The following is a 17,374-nucleotide window of genomic DNA, read 5'->3' as shown; positions in this document are numbered from 1 at the left end:
TACTTATTAATGACCAGCCTGTCAGTGTATCAGATTGGTGTGTGGTATATGACCTATAACTTGATAGTGACCAGTCTGTCAATGTTTCAGATTGGTGTGTGGTATATGACCTATAACTTGATAGTGACCAGTCTGTCAGTGTATCAGATTGGTGTGTGGTATATGACCTATAACCTGATAGTGACCAGTCTGTCAGTGTATCAGATTGGTGTGTGGTATATGACCTATAACTTGATAGTGACCAGTCTGTCAGTGTATCAGATTGGTGTGTGGTATATATGACCTATAACTTGATAGTGACCAGTCTGTCAGTGTATCAGATTGGTGTGTGGTATATATGACCTATAACTTGATAGTGACCAGTCTGTCAATGTTTCAGATTGGTGTGTGGTATATGACCTATAACTTGATAGTGACCAGTCTGTCAATGTATCAGATTGGTGTGTGGTATATATGACCTATAACTTGATAGTGACCAGCCTGTCAATGTATCAGATTGGTGTGTGGTATATGACCTATAACTTGATAGTGACCAGTCTGTCAGTGTATCAGATTGGTGTGTGGTATATATGACCTATAACTTGATAGTGACCAGTCTGTCAATGTTTCAGATTGGTGTGTGGTATATGACCTATAACTTGATAGTGACCAGTCTGTCAATGTATCAGATTGGTGTGTGGTATATATGACCTATAACTTGATAGTGACCAGCCTGTCAATGTATCAGATTGGTGTGTGGTATATGACCTATAACTTGATAGTGACCAGTCTGTCAGTGTATCAGATTGGTGTGTGGTATATGACCTATAACTTGATAGTGACCAGCCTGTCAATGTTTCAGATTGGTGTGTGGTATATGACCTATAACTTGATAGTGACCAGTCTGTCAGTGTATCAGATTGGTGTGTGGTATATATGACCTATAACTTGATAGTGACCAGCCTGTCAGTGTATCAGATTGGTGTGTGGTATATATGACCTATAACTTGATAGTGACCAGTCTGTCAGTGTATCAGATTGGTGTGTGGTATATGACCTATAACTTGATAGTGACCAGTCTGTCAATGTTTCAGATTGGTGTGTGGTATATGACCTATAACTTGATAGTGACCAGTCTGTCAGTGTATCAGATTGGTGTGTGGTATATATGACCTATAACTTGATAGTGACCAGTCTGTCAGTGTATCAGATTGGTGTGTGGTATATATATGACCTATAACTTGATAGTGACCAGCCTGTCAATGTATCAGATTGGTGTGTGGTATATGACCTATAACTTGATAGTGACCAGTCTGTCAGTGTATCAGATTGGTGTGTGGTATATATGACCTATAACTTGATAGTGACCATGCAGTCTGTCAGTATATTAGATTGGTGTGAGGTATGTCACATTTCTTGGTTTCCATGGTAACAGCTTGTCAATAAGAGTTTTAATTTATATTCAATGTGCTTCACTTATAATGAAGATTTCCGAATGAGGAAGCTTGAAGTGATGTGTGAGCTGGACCATGTGCTATAGTGAATGCTGGTAACTTCCAGATGACTCTATTGGAGACACAATTAGCTGGCAGAAAATAGGTTTGGTGTAAATAAAATTCAAATAATATTCTTAGCATCAGCCTCAAGGATAGTGCAAGCTCAAGATGTTTCAGTAGGTTTGAGATCCTGGGGGACCCTGGGGATATCAGTGGTACAGGATACCACTTACCCAGACACCACTAAACCATCCAGTCTATCACAGACAATGCATTCTGTGGTATTGTTGGATAAGTTTCAAAAAATGTCTCTGTTGTTTTCTGATTTACAATCAGTTAGCTAGTCAGCCAAACAGAGAACATATGTTTTATCAATACATGCTGAATGTAGTTTTCAATACACTGGCTGTTAGAATCTTCTGCATCTGCCACACACCAATCTCTTTATCATTTCATCATGATAGTAGTGAATACTTTTAGTGTCGTATACATGAAGTACCACAGAATTATCCATAGATTGCAATTATTGTTCTGTGATATGCCACAGGACTAGTAAAAGTTTGTGGACTCTCCTGATCTGATATGCCCCTGATCAGTAGACTTTCACCTATCTCAAAGCATATCTGATAATGGAGACAGCCTTTGTTCTGTGGGCTAGGCATGTGATTAATGCTTCAACAAGTCGACATAGTAGCATTATACCACAAGAGGTATTGAATTGTCACCGCTTCAAAAAGAGTGCATTGTCAAACATTGTGTATTACAAGTGGAACAAGTGATGTCAAACATTGTGTTCTACAAGTGGAACAAGTGATGTCAAACATTGTGTTCTACAAGTGGAACAAGTGATGTCAAACATTGTGTTCTACAAGTGGAACAAGTAATGTCAAACATTGTGTTCTACGAGCTGAACAAGAAATGTCAAACATTGTGTTCTACAAGCTGAACAAGAAATGTCAAACATTGTGTTCTACAAGCGGAACAAGTGATGTTAAACGTTGTGTTCTACAAGTGGAACAAGTAATGTCAAACATTGTGTTCTACAAGCTGAACAAGTGATGTCAAACATTGTGTTCTACAAGTGGAACAAGTAATGTCAAACATTGTGTTCTACAAGTGGAACAAGTGATGTCAAACATTGTGTTCTACAAGCTGAACAAGAAATGTCAAACATTGTGTTCTACAAGTGGAACAAGTAATGTCAAACATTGTGCTACAAGTGGAACAAGATGTATAGCACTGTCTGTACATGTGTTCTATATGTGGAATAATATTCCAGGCCACCCCAGTGGGCTACATACTACTATTGTGGTAGTGTTGCATTTTAATCTCTTCAGTGGATGTAAAATAAGGGCATGCCTTACTCAACTCAGGTTGACCTTTATGAACTTTAGAATGATGTTGATGCTGTATATATTTATAAATCAGATTCCTCCATCTTGGGAGCCCTATCACCACTCCACCTACACCAAGCCATCCTTTAAAGGTACACACACCAGTGTTTAGCCTGAGCAATGAATGCTGTATTGGAAACTCAGAACTCAGGTCTTTGGTCCATCTGATCAATTCATTATTGCAGTAATTACAATGATGTTCACTGATCTGTGTGTTAGACTCCTAGCTATTTATCTCCTCTGCCTCCCCTTTCACGACTGTTAATGCAATAAGGCTTTGTTAAGTGTCGCTAAACGCAATAGGTTTGCGATTTTATATCTTATTTCACTCTGAACGGAGTCTGTTTGTTTGTATCAATGATGGAAAGTACATGACCTCACTGAACAGCAGCCACTGTGAGTAAGCATCTTTGACTTGTAATACGAAGGGCTACCAAGTTTGTTCAAATGAATGACCTTGATCTACATTCAAGGTCACAGATGTCAAATACACTAAAAATATTTTTAAACAATTTTCTGAATAACCAAGAGGCCCAGAGACTGATAAGATATTGGGCCAGTAGCATACTCCAGGGTTGAAGGGATATTCTGTCATTCTCTGTTTATTAGATCTAACAAACATCTTCATGTGAGTTTGGATATTGTAATTACATCAAACCTGATATGAATAAAGCATATACCAAGCCAATGCTTGTTTCTGTAATCATTTATATATGGTATTCAAAATCATAAGAGTAATGCATCTTCTCATCAAGATTTTGATATTTTATTTGACCTATTTCGAGTATTTTAGTCACCTCCTTCATTACTTAAATAAAGACCAATAGCATCACTAATACCTTGTGTATCTTTTGTACAATCCCTTGAATGACTTTATCTACCCATTAATATCATGGTATTATACTTGTGGATTACCTGTGCTCAAGTTTTTTAAGTCAGCATATCATAAAAACATGAGGTCTTTTCAAAATTGTTTTAAACTACTAGATAATTTCTACAAAAAGTTTCTATGTGTTATTTAAACAAGCTAATATCAAGAACAATTCATTAATATCCGATTCTTATTTGAATGATGAGAAGGGTTCACATTATAGCCTATTACAAACATGCTTGTCTGGTAGTGATATAATTGTCATCAGAGACAAACACAATTGTGACCATGATAATCACTTATTTTAAGATGATGTCAAAGATGACTGCATGATCTTCACTATTTGAAATGGGGTCTCCACATGTACAAGCATCACAGCTTGTCTGTAACCAATTTTGTATAAACAGTGGGCCTGGCCCCCAGAGAGGAAATATGTACCAAATTGGATAAAATCTTCTTTAGGTATGAAAGGATTTGGTCTGAAACATCCTTTGATAAAGGGGAACCAGTTTTGTATAAATAGTTGATCTGCATGGCCCCCAAGGAGCCTTAGGGGCAGGCCCCGATAGTGGAAATGGCCTTCTGAGCCTCTTGTTATACAAAAATCTGTCTTGAAATGAAGATACTCAAAGCTGTTTTTCCATAAACTGTAATGAATAGATTTTTGATGCTCACAATAATCTAACATAAACTAATTCTTTAAGTATAATTAAAAGGAGATACAAGAAATCAAATTTTGTATGATTGACTACAAGGAATTAAAATGAATTTGTTTTCTCTAATGGTTCACCCAATAAGAAGCACACCTGTAGTGGCCTGATCACATGCACATGCAGCTGGTGAGGTGGGCTGGAAAATTAGTTCAGGGCATCACACTGTAGTCAGATTAAAATTTATATTTTTTTCATTTTATTTATTTATTTAAGGTGATACAAATATTTTACAAGGTTACCTGTTGAATTGTATAATCTAAGATAATGAAAAATCCATTATAATTTTGAAATTGTTGATTATCGAATGACATGACTGGTGGACTGGTGCATTGTGAATAGCCTATAGGTGTTTGTTGTTGCCACCTGGCTGGGGCGGGTCATTGAAGAAATCCACTCTCATTGAAGAGATACTCGAGCATGATCTGACACCGCTCAGTTTCTCCATTCTGTACTGCTAGAAGTGTACAGTGTATTGATTTAACATCTATAACTCACCAAGCTGTACATTCATTTTAAATTAGCCTAGATGGCTTTTAAGAATTTTGAAATATGTGCTGTTTTTCTTCATCTAATGTAGTGCTTAAATTACGTCATTCTATTTGGAGACATGTTCCATTTCATTGCCAGAGAATTCAGAGGTCTTCTGTGGCTTTTCGTGATTGCATTTAATAGATCCATGCAAACTGCAATAAAGTTTCCATCTTTAGCTGCCCATCCTTCTGATATCTGACAAATTACAGTGATCCATTCTACTATTTTACAAATTAACAACAGCCCTCATGGCCTATTGTTTGTCTGTGTTATTACCTTAATTAGGCAGGGCTTCATTGTGATAGCAGTGAGAATCACACAATCAACGATGTCCAGATAAGCCTGGCGTCACAGCTATTGATTGCCTTGTGCGATATTTGTTGAGCTGACTATATTTTATGTTTCATCTGTGTTTGAATTATACTGTTTCCATATAGAGACTAAGAATGAGCCTTTCCTCTGCTGTGTGTTTTCCCCAAGGACTTCTGTTCTCAGATAATAACAACAAATGTGATGGCCTAATAAGGCAAAGTGTTTCAACCATCACCTATACAAACACAATCATCACATGTTAGGCCTGCACTGCTGCCCAGATAGACTCTTGCAATTCAAGACAATTGGGAAAATTGAATTAGTATTGAAAATTGTTGAATTGTACACAGCTCTTCCCTTTTTTTTTTAAAGATTTGTATAAGGTGAAAGTGAGTATTCGCATATATGTTACTGAATGACTATAGGTGATTGAATTTTTAAAATTCTAATGCCCAATTCTATGTTCACATATACATTTATTTATATGTGGGCGTCTGTGTTATATATATATATGTACCAAGTCCCTAATAAACATAAGTTTATATTCAAATCAAATATTATGTACTGATCATAAGGTTGAAATATGAATGTAGACTATGTTTCTTAATATTTAAATTTCAATTTAGATTATTTTAATGACAGAAAATATCAATAATGAAAAATTTGCTTAATAATTTTGAATTGGTTTTGAATACAACCTTCAGCTAACTAGTACCTGAAGAAGATTGCGAATTTTTCAATCAAGCAGCTTAAACTGTTGTGGTAGAATTAGTATACTTTGTTAGGTTAGAGAAAATTGGGGAATCTATAATTAGACCTCCATCAGGAATCATTTATGAAATTTAGTTGGGAAAATCTGTGACCAAAAAAATGATGTTTTAAAGGTGTGCTTGTCAATTGATTTGCCTAGGCTGCTGTTGTCAGTTAATGCCTTTGTTGTCAAGGGTAACTGCATGTTGTCCATGCTCCTGCAGGTTGTCAATTAATACCTTCATCGTCAAGGCTGCTGTTGTCAGTTAATTCCTTCATTGTCAAAGCTGTTGTTGTCAGTTAGTTCCTTCATTGTCAAAGCTGTTGTTGTCAGTTAAGGCCGTTGTTGTCAAGGCTGCTGTTGTCAGTTAAGGCCTTTGTTGTCAAGGCTGCTGTTGTCAGTTAAGGCCGTTGTTGTCGAGGCTGTTGTTGTCATTTAAGGTCTTCGTTGTCAAGGCTGTTATTGTCAATTATAAGGCCGTTGTTGTCAAGGCTGCTGTTGTCAGTTAAGGCCGTTGTTGTCATTTAAGGTCTTCGTTGTCAAGGCTGTTGTTGTCAATTAAGGCCTTTATTGTCAAGGCCTATGTTGTCAATTGATTAAAGCCTCAGTTGTAAAGAGCTTAATGTTGTTGAGAGCTCTGTTGTCAAGACAACTATTTTCCACTATAGAGTATATGTGTATATTACCTATAATTGCTTGTCATGTACAATACTTTTATTCTGCTACAAGATCCGAACATGTACACTGACTGTCATAAAGCAACTTCTAAAGATACTGCTTCCGTGCAAGACCATAAAACAAATTCTTAGAAAGAACTCTTTAAATAAAATTCACTAAAATATATATTGCAAAAAGTAGTGAGGTAGTGATCTCAAGCTTCTTATGTTTTTCTTTGACAACCAGAACTACATCTTTAAAGGAAACATAGTAGAACACCATAACATCTCCTCTCACTCTTCCTTGCCAGTAACAGTGCAAGTAAATAAATCAAAGTTTAAATGCTACCTCTAGATCTTTACTTAAGGAACATAAGTACATATTGCATGTTGCGCTGCGTGAAAGCGCAGCAAGTTAAATATGTACTGACCCCAATGTAAATATTCTTCGACTAGCTACAAAAAAATCTAAAAATTAAAAAAAAACAATCCTTATATTTAAACTTGATCATTATGACATTGAAAAAAATGAAAAAAAATCAGCTTATACACATCGTTGAAGTGGCAGTCAGCTTATTAGAACAACCAAAATTATTGGAAAACACTAGGTGGTGCTGCCTTGGTGTCATTGACGACAGACAGTAAACAAAATATCTCGGGAAGAAAGCAATGTAATCAACATGTTTTACAATATTCATTAGAATTATTAGACATTGGTTTTTGGTTTTGTGAATTGACACTAAATAAATGCAATACATACTCTGGGGTAAGTTGTTTACATGGCCTTGAAAAGGAGAACTTGTTCAACACCTTTATCCTCCAGAGGTCACATATCTGATATAATTCAATTAAGGATGACTCATTTTAGATTTCCGTATTTTTGTCAAATACATTAGCATAAATTATGTTTGAAACAGTAATACAGCTTAATATGTTGTGTTCACAGTCTGTGTCAGTTACGGATGAGGGAATCTCCCAGACTAGAATCCTGTCAAATAAACATTTCACTATTCTGCATGTGTATTTATTATCACATGCAGCATATATCATATAGGTTTGTGATATTGATCAAATACCATCTTAATTTTGCTAAGAGCCCATGCTATTGATATGCCAACCATAGATATCGATGTAATTGTCCTATAACAAGCCCACTCCTTGTCAAATATCAGTTAGGTTTGTGTGTTTCCCTTAGTCTGCCTTCTCTGGTGCTGATTATGGTAAGATAAATATTTCATGGACTTTTGTCAAGGTGAATATGTGGGCCTATAGACCAGTTGTTTAAATATATATTTAACAGGAGGGGCATTTAATAAAGATGGTAGATCCAAGTCATTTATGAGCTTATAAGATGGAAAATAAATTTTGTGATGAGTAGAAAACTATTTCAAAAATCATCATAATGTATGGTATACTGGTAACAACTAAAACCATGCAAGGCACTCACTAGTTAATGTAAGTGTTATAAGTTATCTTAAACTAGTCCAGGCTTGGAGGGGGCTGTGAGGGGGATGGAGGGTGTACACAGGGACATTCATATATAATTATCACATAATACTAATACATCCCCAGGGCTCAGGAACAAGGACCCCACTGTACTTTATCTCTTTAGTATCTCAGTTTTAAACATTTCTTCACAAATAGATATGTAAGTGAGCACTGACTACAATAAATAATTGAGATGTTCAGTAGCATTCCTTACAATGTATTGTCAAATAGGCCTGTCATCTTCCCCCTAGTTCATCATATACACATCAAACATAATGAATACAGCATAATACAGTTGTCAATTAATTTGACACCACACGCCTTAACTTACTTCTCAGGTATAAATGCAGGTGAAAAGATTTCATGAAACATCACCTCATTCTTTAAAATCTAGTACTGATATAAAACACTTTTAAAGTGACCTATATGAACCGGCATGCGATAGCAACTCCAGTTTGAAGATTATCTCGCATCATAGTGCAATTTAAAACCCGTTAAAGTTGTGCTAAGTATTCACTTCTAAACTCTTGTGTCAACAGGAAATGTGCATGGTTTGTTAAATATTTGAACAGTATAATAAGTAGGAGCATAGAAGGACAAGTCTGTCATTGAAAGAACTATATGGATTGAGCGATAGATCTACCGAAGCTTAAAAGATATTGAAACTATTTTCATATCAGTGAATTAAAATCAGTCTGTTATAACTTGCAATTGATATAATTTCTGATTGATTTGTGAAAAGCAGCCAATTGTCATGAATACAAAATGAGTGAGACACCTTAATCTATTGATATCTTCTGTGTAGGGGTAGAATTTCTATCTAATCAAAGGGAGATAACTCTGAAAAGTTTAAAATTAAGATGGGTTTATTTTAGTTCCCTACTGGGGAGGGTCTCTCCACCTCAGTCTGTATGCAGGTAACTCCAAAGTTTATCAGCACCCTAGCAGCTTCATCCTTGAGGGATTTCGATCAAACTTCACACTACGATTAAGGACCATAATATCTCAAGTTTGAGTTTCAGGGTTTAGGGGTCAAGGTCAATGTTACTATTTTTAGCAGTGTCAATAGGGGACATGTATTGCTGTAGAAATACCCAGTATGCTTGTTGTACTTGTGACATATTGCGGATTTCCTCCTCAGTTATTACGATCATGGTGTGTTTTCAGATGTAGACACTTATGTAGGACTACCAGAAAATGAGGATATTTCTATGGTAGCTAATTATACTTTCATTAGTGCTACTCCAATTAAGTAAATTTTGTGTGTCAGATAACTGAATATCAAAATTGCTATGGTAGCAGTGTACAGTAAAAATGCCAAATTCTGAAAAATATGGCACATGTTTTAGATATGTAAACATTGCCAGTTATATATATAACCTTACATATAACCTCTAATAAAGTATATATATTTGAAATCTGTACAACATTTGCAATTTTAATAGAGCTCTGAAGGATAAGTAAACTGATATTTTCTGTGATTTTTAGAGCTGTGAATACCATGGTAACAGCTTAAAAAATTCTCAAAAATTGCAAAATATTATGATATTTGACCCAAAATGGCACAATTCTCTACACAATTTTTTTTCTGAAACCTATTTAAAATTAAATATCTCTATCCCAAAGACAGAATTAATCTTGTTTGGACATATGTTGTAAATTAAGTTTTTCCGCTATCTTACCTTTTCTGTGGGCTGCCATTTTGCGCTGTAGGCAAAACTAAATTTCCTGTGTAAACACACGTTCGGAAAATCCGGATATTTAAAATCCGGAACCAATTTATTGATTTTTGTTTTAATAAATGTGAAGCCTGTATGTACTACTTCATACTGAATATACCAATTATAGTGTACATTTATTTTTTCATTTTTTATGCATATCATAATACAGGAGTTATTTGCTTAACAAAAAAATTGCCCATGGCCAGGCTGTCTTACTGTGGTGTGCTACCTATGAGATTTTGCCTTTCATCTTTGCTATGTATTATTGTATTAATTATTTTATGAATAGAAAATTGAAATCCTCAGACAGGAAGTTATCAACTGATCCACCCTTTCTGCAAATACTGTATAGAATGTAACAAGAGACAAGCCTATTTCACAGCCTACAGTGGAATGTATCTAATGACTTTCAGACTGTTGTTATACAGTGTAGAGGCAGGTTTAATGAAATACCTCTCCACTGTTTAATACGCTGTCTTTGAGATTTAAGGCTCTCTTCCTGTAAATTTGTACATTATTCAAAACTAGATTGACTTGGTCTGTTATAGTATACTTAGTTTTAATATTTTGTGGATTTGTAGGGTTTTAATATTTGTGGGGAATTGTAGGGTTTTAATATTTGTGGGGAATTGTAGGGTTTTAATATTTGTGGGGAATGGTAGGGTTTTAATATTTGTGGGGAATGATAAAAAACACACCAGTATCATATAAATAAAACAGTGAATATATTTTTACCAGATAAAGAATGAAATTTTACACTTAGTCTAAATGTTGTTTTTAAGTAATGTATTCAGGGTATATATATATATATGCTACCTTTAAAAAATCTTGTGAATATATATTTTCCATTAAAAACTTTAACCCAGCTTTGACAGGAATTACAGGTATATTGTGTTTGCACTTCTCATCAACCAGTATACCTTAAATGTATATAATAGGATTAATATATCTGATTACATTGATTTTCTACATTTATAATATGGAACACTGTAGAAAGAGATATTTTGGGGTACGATTGGGTATTCAAAAAGACATGCCCCACTTAAACTTAGAGTTTAAGGATTTTCAAAATAAATCTGCACATACTTCAGTCTATTTATCTGGAAATAATCCCTTTTGTTGATTTTTCACAATCATCAGTTTTGATCAATACATGTAAGATAAAAGTGGTTCACAAACTTCCACAAACTTTTACTTTTTGCACTCTAAGGGGAGGGAGGTTAGAAAATGTATTAGAGGATAAATATGGTACTAAACTTGTACACTAGGAAAGGGGGCTTATTAGAAGATAAATATGGTACTAAACTTTTACACTAGGGAAGGGGACTTATTAGAGGAAAAATATGGTACTAAACTTTTACTCTAGGGGAGGGGCTTATTAGAGGATAAATATGGTACTAAACTTGTACACTAGGGGAGGGGGCTTATTAGAGGATAAATATGCTACTAAACTTTTACACTAGGGGAGGGGCTATTAGAGGATAAATATGCTACTAAACTTGTACACTAGGGGAGGGGGCTTATTAGAGGATAAATATGGTACTAAACTTGTACACTAGGGGAGGGGGCTTATTAGAAGATAAATATGGTACTAAACTTGTACACTAGGGGAGGGGGCTATTAGAGGATAAATATGCTACTAAACTTGTACACTAGGGGAGGGGGCTTATAAGAGGATAAATATGTTACTAAACTTGTACACTAGGGGAAGGGGCTTATTAGAAGATAAATATGGTACTAAACTTGTACACTAGGGGAGGGGGCTTATTAGAGGATAAATATGTTACTAAACTTGTACACTAGGGGAGGGGGCTTATTAGAAGATAAATATGGTACTAAACTTGTACACTAGGGGAGGGGGCTTATTAGAGGATTAATATAGTACTAAACTTTAACACTAGGGAAGGGGGCTTATTAGAGGATAAATATGGTACTAAACTTGTACACTAGGGGAGGGGGCTTATTAGAGGATAACTATGGTACTTAACTTTTACACTAGGGGAGGGGGCTTATTAGAGGATAAATATGGTACTAAACTTTTACTCTAGGGGAGGGGCTTATTAGAGGATAAATATAGTACTAAACTTTTACACTAGGGAGGGGGCTTATGAGAGGATACATATGGTACTAAACTTTTACACTAGGGGAGGGGGCTATTAGAGGATAAATATGGTACTAAACTTTTACACTAGGGGAGGGGGCTTAGTAGAGGAAAAATATGGTACTAAACTTTCACACTAGGGGAGGGGCTATTAGAGGATAAATATGGTACTAAACTTTTACACTAGGGGAGGGGGCTTATTAGAGGAAAAATATGGTACTAAACTTGTACACTAGGGGAAGGGGCTTATTAGAAGATAAATATGGTACTAAACTTTTACTCTAGGGGAGGGGCTTATTAGAGGATAAATATAGTACTAAACTTTTACACTAGGGAGGGGGCTTATGAGAGGATACATATGGTACTAAACTTTTACACTAGGGGAGGGGGCTATTAGAGGATAAATATGGTACTAAACTTTTACACTAGGGGAGGGGGCTTAGTAGAGGAAAAAATGGTACTAAACTTTTACACTAGGGGAGGGGCTATTAGAGGATAAATATGGTACTATAAGCTTTCACATTAGAGGAGGGGGCTTAATAGAAGATAAATATGGTATTCAACTTTTACACTAGGGGAGGGGGCTTATTAGAGGATAAATATGCTACTCAACCTTTTTATTGGGGGGGGGGGGGGGGGGGGGGGGCTTATTAGAGGATACATATGGTACTAAACTTTTACACTAGGCTTATTAGAAGATAAATACCATAGTTCCACTTTGCAGATTGTTATGTCACCTGCAAATTTGCTAAAATAGAAACAAATTAACACTAAAAAATTTCAATTTACAGTAAATGACCATGGAATGATGAGATTTGTGATTAATAAAGAACCTAATTGATGTTTTATTTATATTTTCAGCACTGGCTGGACCCTCTAAAATCTGTCTACAAACAACTTAAAGGTGAGATTTAATCCTTGACAATTGTCTTTATCAACGTTTTCTGTTTTTTTATTTACTTACAATATACTTGCAATTATGAAATACCTGTATACTATCTACAGCTATAACATACCTGTAATTATAAAATACCTGTACACTATCTACAGTTATAACATACCTGTAATTATAAAATACCTGTATACTATCTACAGTTTTAACATACCTGTAATTATAAAATACCTGTACACTATCTACAAAAAGTTATATAAGTTAACACTGTTTCCTCTGTTATATTCAGGTGTGAACCCCACGGTCCTCTGCTTCCGAGTCAAATTCTACCCTGCTGATCCTATGAAATTACGAGAGGAAATAACGAGGTAGGATTCCAACACCGAAATTACTGCTTGGCTTGATAGACGTTGTTTGGTTGCTGAAAAGTCCAATAATTATGGATAAAAGATTGTAAACCACTTTGAGACGCCTATATTTCTGTAATATTGTGGTATTATTATTATTATTCAGTCCAATAAAAGAATTTCTTTCTAAATCAGTCAAAGGTTTGATCTAAACTGTAACAAAATACACGTATATATAAAAAAAAATTAATCCGGAACCCTCTGTGAACAGACAAATTTCTGCGATTTGGAGTTTGTTTTGGTTTAGAGAGTATAAATGAGACTGGACTCATCAGATACCATCAGAATGTGATACCAAAATGTTATTTAGAAAAATAAGATTACCTCATGAGTTGAATTGCTGTAAATTTTGATACAAGATGAATATGAATCATTTTAGACAGATGATTGGTTTGAATATAAGAATTTCACACAAAAAATCTCACAAATGACATCCAAGTTTTGATAAAACCTCATCTTTAATACAAGTAAATAACAACAAAATTTAGACAGATGTTGATTAGGTAAAATTAATAATATCCTTTTAGTGCAAAAAAAAAGGTTGGGGGGGGGGGGGGGGGTGTGTGTTCTGGTGTCTGATACCCTTGGGGTGAGGGGTAACCTGAGGGGACAAGCAGGGGAGATAAGCCACTTTCATTCTTGTTGATAATTAAAGTCATCACCATAAGACACCTGGATTTATCTTAAATGGGCCATTTTTTTAAGTAACAGAGAAGAAAACAAAAGTCAAGCCATCTCAAGGCTTTTGTATCACCTGTCTTTTAAGCTAAAACTAAATTGATTATTTTAAAATTTCACTCAATTAACCTTTAAGAATAAGAATGTGTTTTGTAAAATCAATAAATGTTCGAAAGTGTGACAGAGAGTTAGGTTTAATTAGCTTTCCTCCTGTGGGCTATAATCATTATTTTCAAAAATGATCTTTACACTTTTATGAGATATTCTCTATTTATACTTCAATTTATCAAGGCTGACAGCAAAGGTGGTACTTGTCATAATGATACTGTTAAAATGCTATCACTACTGGCTCGTGAATTAACAAAGATTATACATAAGGCATGTCAAGGTACTTCTTCATATTGTAACTCGGAGGAAGATTGACTTATCAATGAGTTGTAACTGGGAGAAAGATTGACCAATTATTGGGTTTTACTGGGAGAAAGATTGACCAATTATAAGGTTGTAGTTGGGAGAAAGATTGACCAATCATAAGGTTGTAACTTGGAGAAAGATTGACCAATCATAAGGTTGTAATTGGGTGAAAGATTGACCAATTATTGAGTTGTAACTGGGAGAAAGATTGACCAATTATTGAGTTGTAACTGGGAGAAAGATTGACCAATTATTGAGTTGTAACTGGGAGAAAGATTGACCAATTATTGAGTTGTAACTGGGAGAAAGATTGACCAATCATTGGATTGTAACTTGGGAAAAGATTGACCAATCATAAGTTTGTAATTGGGTGAAATATTGATTAATTAATGGGTTTTACTGGGAGAAAGATTGACCAATTATAAGGTTGTAACTGGGAGAAAGATTGACCAATCATTGAGTTGTAACTGGGAGAAAGATTGACCAATCATATGGTTGTAATTGGGTGAAAGATTGACCAATTATTGAGTTGTAATTGGGTGAAAGATTGACCAATTATTGAGTTGTAATTGGGTGAAAAATTGACCAATTATTGAGTTGTAATTGGGTGAAAGATTGACCAACCATTGAGTTGTAACTGGGAGTAAGATCGACCAATCATTGGGTTATAACACAGAGATTTATTAATGAATCCTTAACACCATAGAAAAGAAAAAATGAATCATAAATGAAACTTTGTTGTGTTTATTTTACAGATATTACCTGTTCCTTCAGCTGCGGAGAGACCTCCATCATGGTCGACTGTTGTGTTCACCTGCTGATGCCAATCTGTTGGCAGCCTACATCATACAGTGTGAGTGTGGCAACTCATGGAGGAATGGGAAGGGTCCCCAGGGGGGAGGGGGGGGGGGAGGGAGCTAGGGTAGCTACATCATACAGTGTGAGTGTGGCAACTCATGGAGGAATGGGAAGGGTCCCCAGGGGGGAGGGGGGAGCTAGCTATAGGGTAGCTACATCATACAGTGTGAGTGTGGCAACTCATGGAGGAATGGGAAGGGTCCCCAGGGGGGAGGGGGGGGGGGGGGGGAGGGAGCTAGGGTAGCTACATCATACAGTGTGAGTGTGGCAACTCATGGAGGAATGGGAAGGGTCCCCAAGGGTGGGGGGAGGGGGGAGCGCTAGGCTAGTTACATCATACAGTGTAAATCTGGTAACTCATGAATGAACTGGAAGGGTCCCCAGGGAGGTAAAGGGGCTATGGTAGCTACATCATACAGGTAGCATCACTGTATTTTATGGTGACAAGGGAAGATTTGGTAGGAAGAGCAAGACAGGAGTTGAAAGCTAGGGGTCATCAACATAAACTTAGAGTTTATTTTAAGTAGCCACAAGGGATCGTAGGGTATATGATTAGAGGTGGGGAGTTGGATTGATTGTACTTCTGGCACCCAGGGAATATGGGACAGCACAGACAGACGACAGAATCGGTTTAAACAAGTATGACAACTTATTTCATCAAATCGACCATGGATGATAAATTAATGTTGATTTGAATACCTATTTTGCAGCGGAGGTTGGAGACTACGAGGCAGAGGATCATCCTCCGGGTTATGTAACCGAGTTCAAAATGTTGCCCAAACAGAACCCGAAGACTGAGGAACAAATCATGGAGCTTCACAAAACTCTGAGGTACAGTGTTAACATGACAGCTATGACTTCATATGGAGATATTATTGACACTGATGTGATTTCAGCTGTTGTGAGGAAAAGAATAATAGATAAATAAATAAGATTCTTTGGACAGGAGATGACACATCATTCTAAAATAATAAGTTATCAGAACACTAATAGAAACCATTTCTGAAAACATATTTAAGCACTTACAAATTTTAGCATATATCTGAATTTAAACTGATAAGCTTAATGGGCATATACACAGTAGTTGTTGTAGAAACATTACACAGAAACTGCAATTAGTGATATTATAATATAAGAGAATGCTTTCAATGCAGAAATCACTAAAGTAAGTTTAACACTAAAGTAGGTATGCAGTATTTGCTGACTTAGATATAGGATATTGCTGAAATATGTCCCCGCCATGAAATGGAGGGGCATATAGTGTTACCCTTGTCCGTCTTGTCCCATCCCAAACTAGCTAATTTCAGGAACTGCTGAGTGGCAGCGGGGACATTTATGTCTTACAGATTATTTCTAGTCTTTAAACTGTCACTGAATTTTAATATTTTGAAAATGACTCTTTTCTAAATGGTTGCTAGTTGTGTCAAATTATGTAGTGTATAAAACTCCTGTTGTTTGTTCTGTGTAGTGGCCAGGTCCCAGCTGAGGCTGAAGCTAACTTCCTGAAGAAGGCTGCATCCTTGGATACATACGGTGTTGACCCCCACCAGGTCAAGGTCGGTATCAAGTGATTTTGTTGCAGGTTTTAAAATGTTTCAGCTAAATTTTATGTGAAATAAGATTTGTTTGTTTGGTTATGAAGATTTCCAAATATGTGATTTCATAACAACATGTAAGAATATTATACTGGTGACACAGCAGGTACTTGGATGATCGGATATATGACATTAGGGTACACACTGTCTACTGTACTATGATTGTGAAGTATCGCAGTGTAATGTTTGTAGTGACTGTCTTTGTCGTCCTGTTAAATGTGAGATGGTGTAACGTTGTGTGATTACTCCTATAACTGATGAATGTTTGTTGTTTACAGGACCACAAGGGGACACAGTTCTACCTGGGGGTCACACACCAAGGCATCATGACGTTCTATGGGAGTCGGCGCACACAGCTCTACAAATGGCAAGTCGCATGCAACACCAGGATTACTGTTTTAGTTCTATTGTCAGTGGTAGATTTATCTTAGTGGTTACCATATTTCTGTGGACACTTACAAGTCACTCACAACACCAGGATTACTGTTTTAGTTCTATTATCAGTGGTAGATTTATC

General features: G+C 36.0%; 1 protein-coding gene across 6 annotated transcripts in view; it reads left to right on the top strand.

Moving 5' to 3' along the window:
• Positions 1–17,374, top strand: part of LOC117335036 (FERM domain-containing protein 5-like) — a 91,891-nt gene that overhangs the window by 42,198 nt on the left and 32,319 nt on the right. For all 6 annotated transcript variants that reach the window (XM_033894952.1, XM_033894951.1, XM_033894949.1 and 3 more), the window contains exons 3-8: positions 12,875–12,917; positions 13,195–13,273; positions 15,160–15,257; positions 15,973–16,093; positions 16,731–16,818; positions 17,136–17,224. In XM_033894952.1, the coding sequence (XP_033750843.1) occupies positions 12,875–12,917; positions 13,195–13,273; positions 15,160–15,257; positions 15,973–16,093; positions 16,731–16,818; positions 17,136–17,224 (518 nt within the window). The remainder of the gene's footprint in view (positions 1–12,874; positions 12,918–13,194; positions 13,274–15,159; positions 15,258–15,972; positions 16,094–16,730; positions 16,819–17,135; positions 17,225–17,374) is intronic.

The sequence above is a fragment of the Pecten maximus genome, chromosome 9 (assembly GCF_902652985.1).
Source record: "Pecten maximus chromosome 9, xPecMax1.1, whole genome shotgun sequence".
Taxonomy (NCBI): domain Eukaryota; kingdom Metazoa; phylum Mollusca; class Bivalvia; order Pectinida; family Pectinidae; genus Pecten; species Pecten maximus.
The sequence above is the reverse complement of the archived record's forward strand: the minus strand, read 5'-3'. Positions and strand labels throughout refer to the sequence as shown.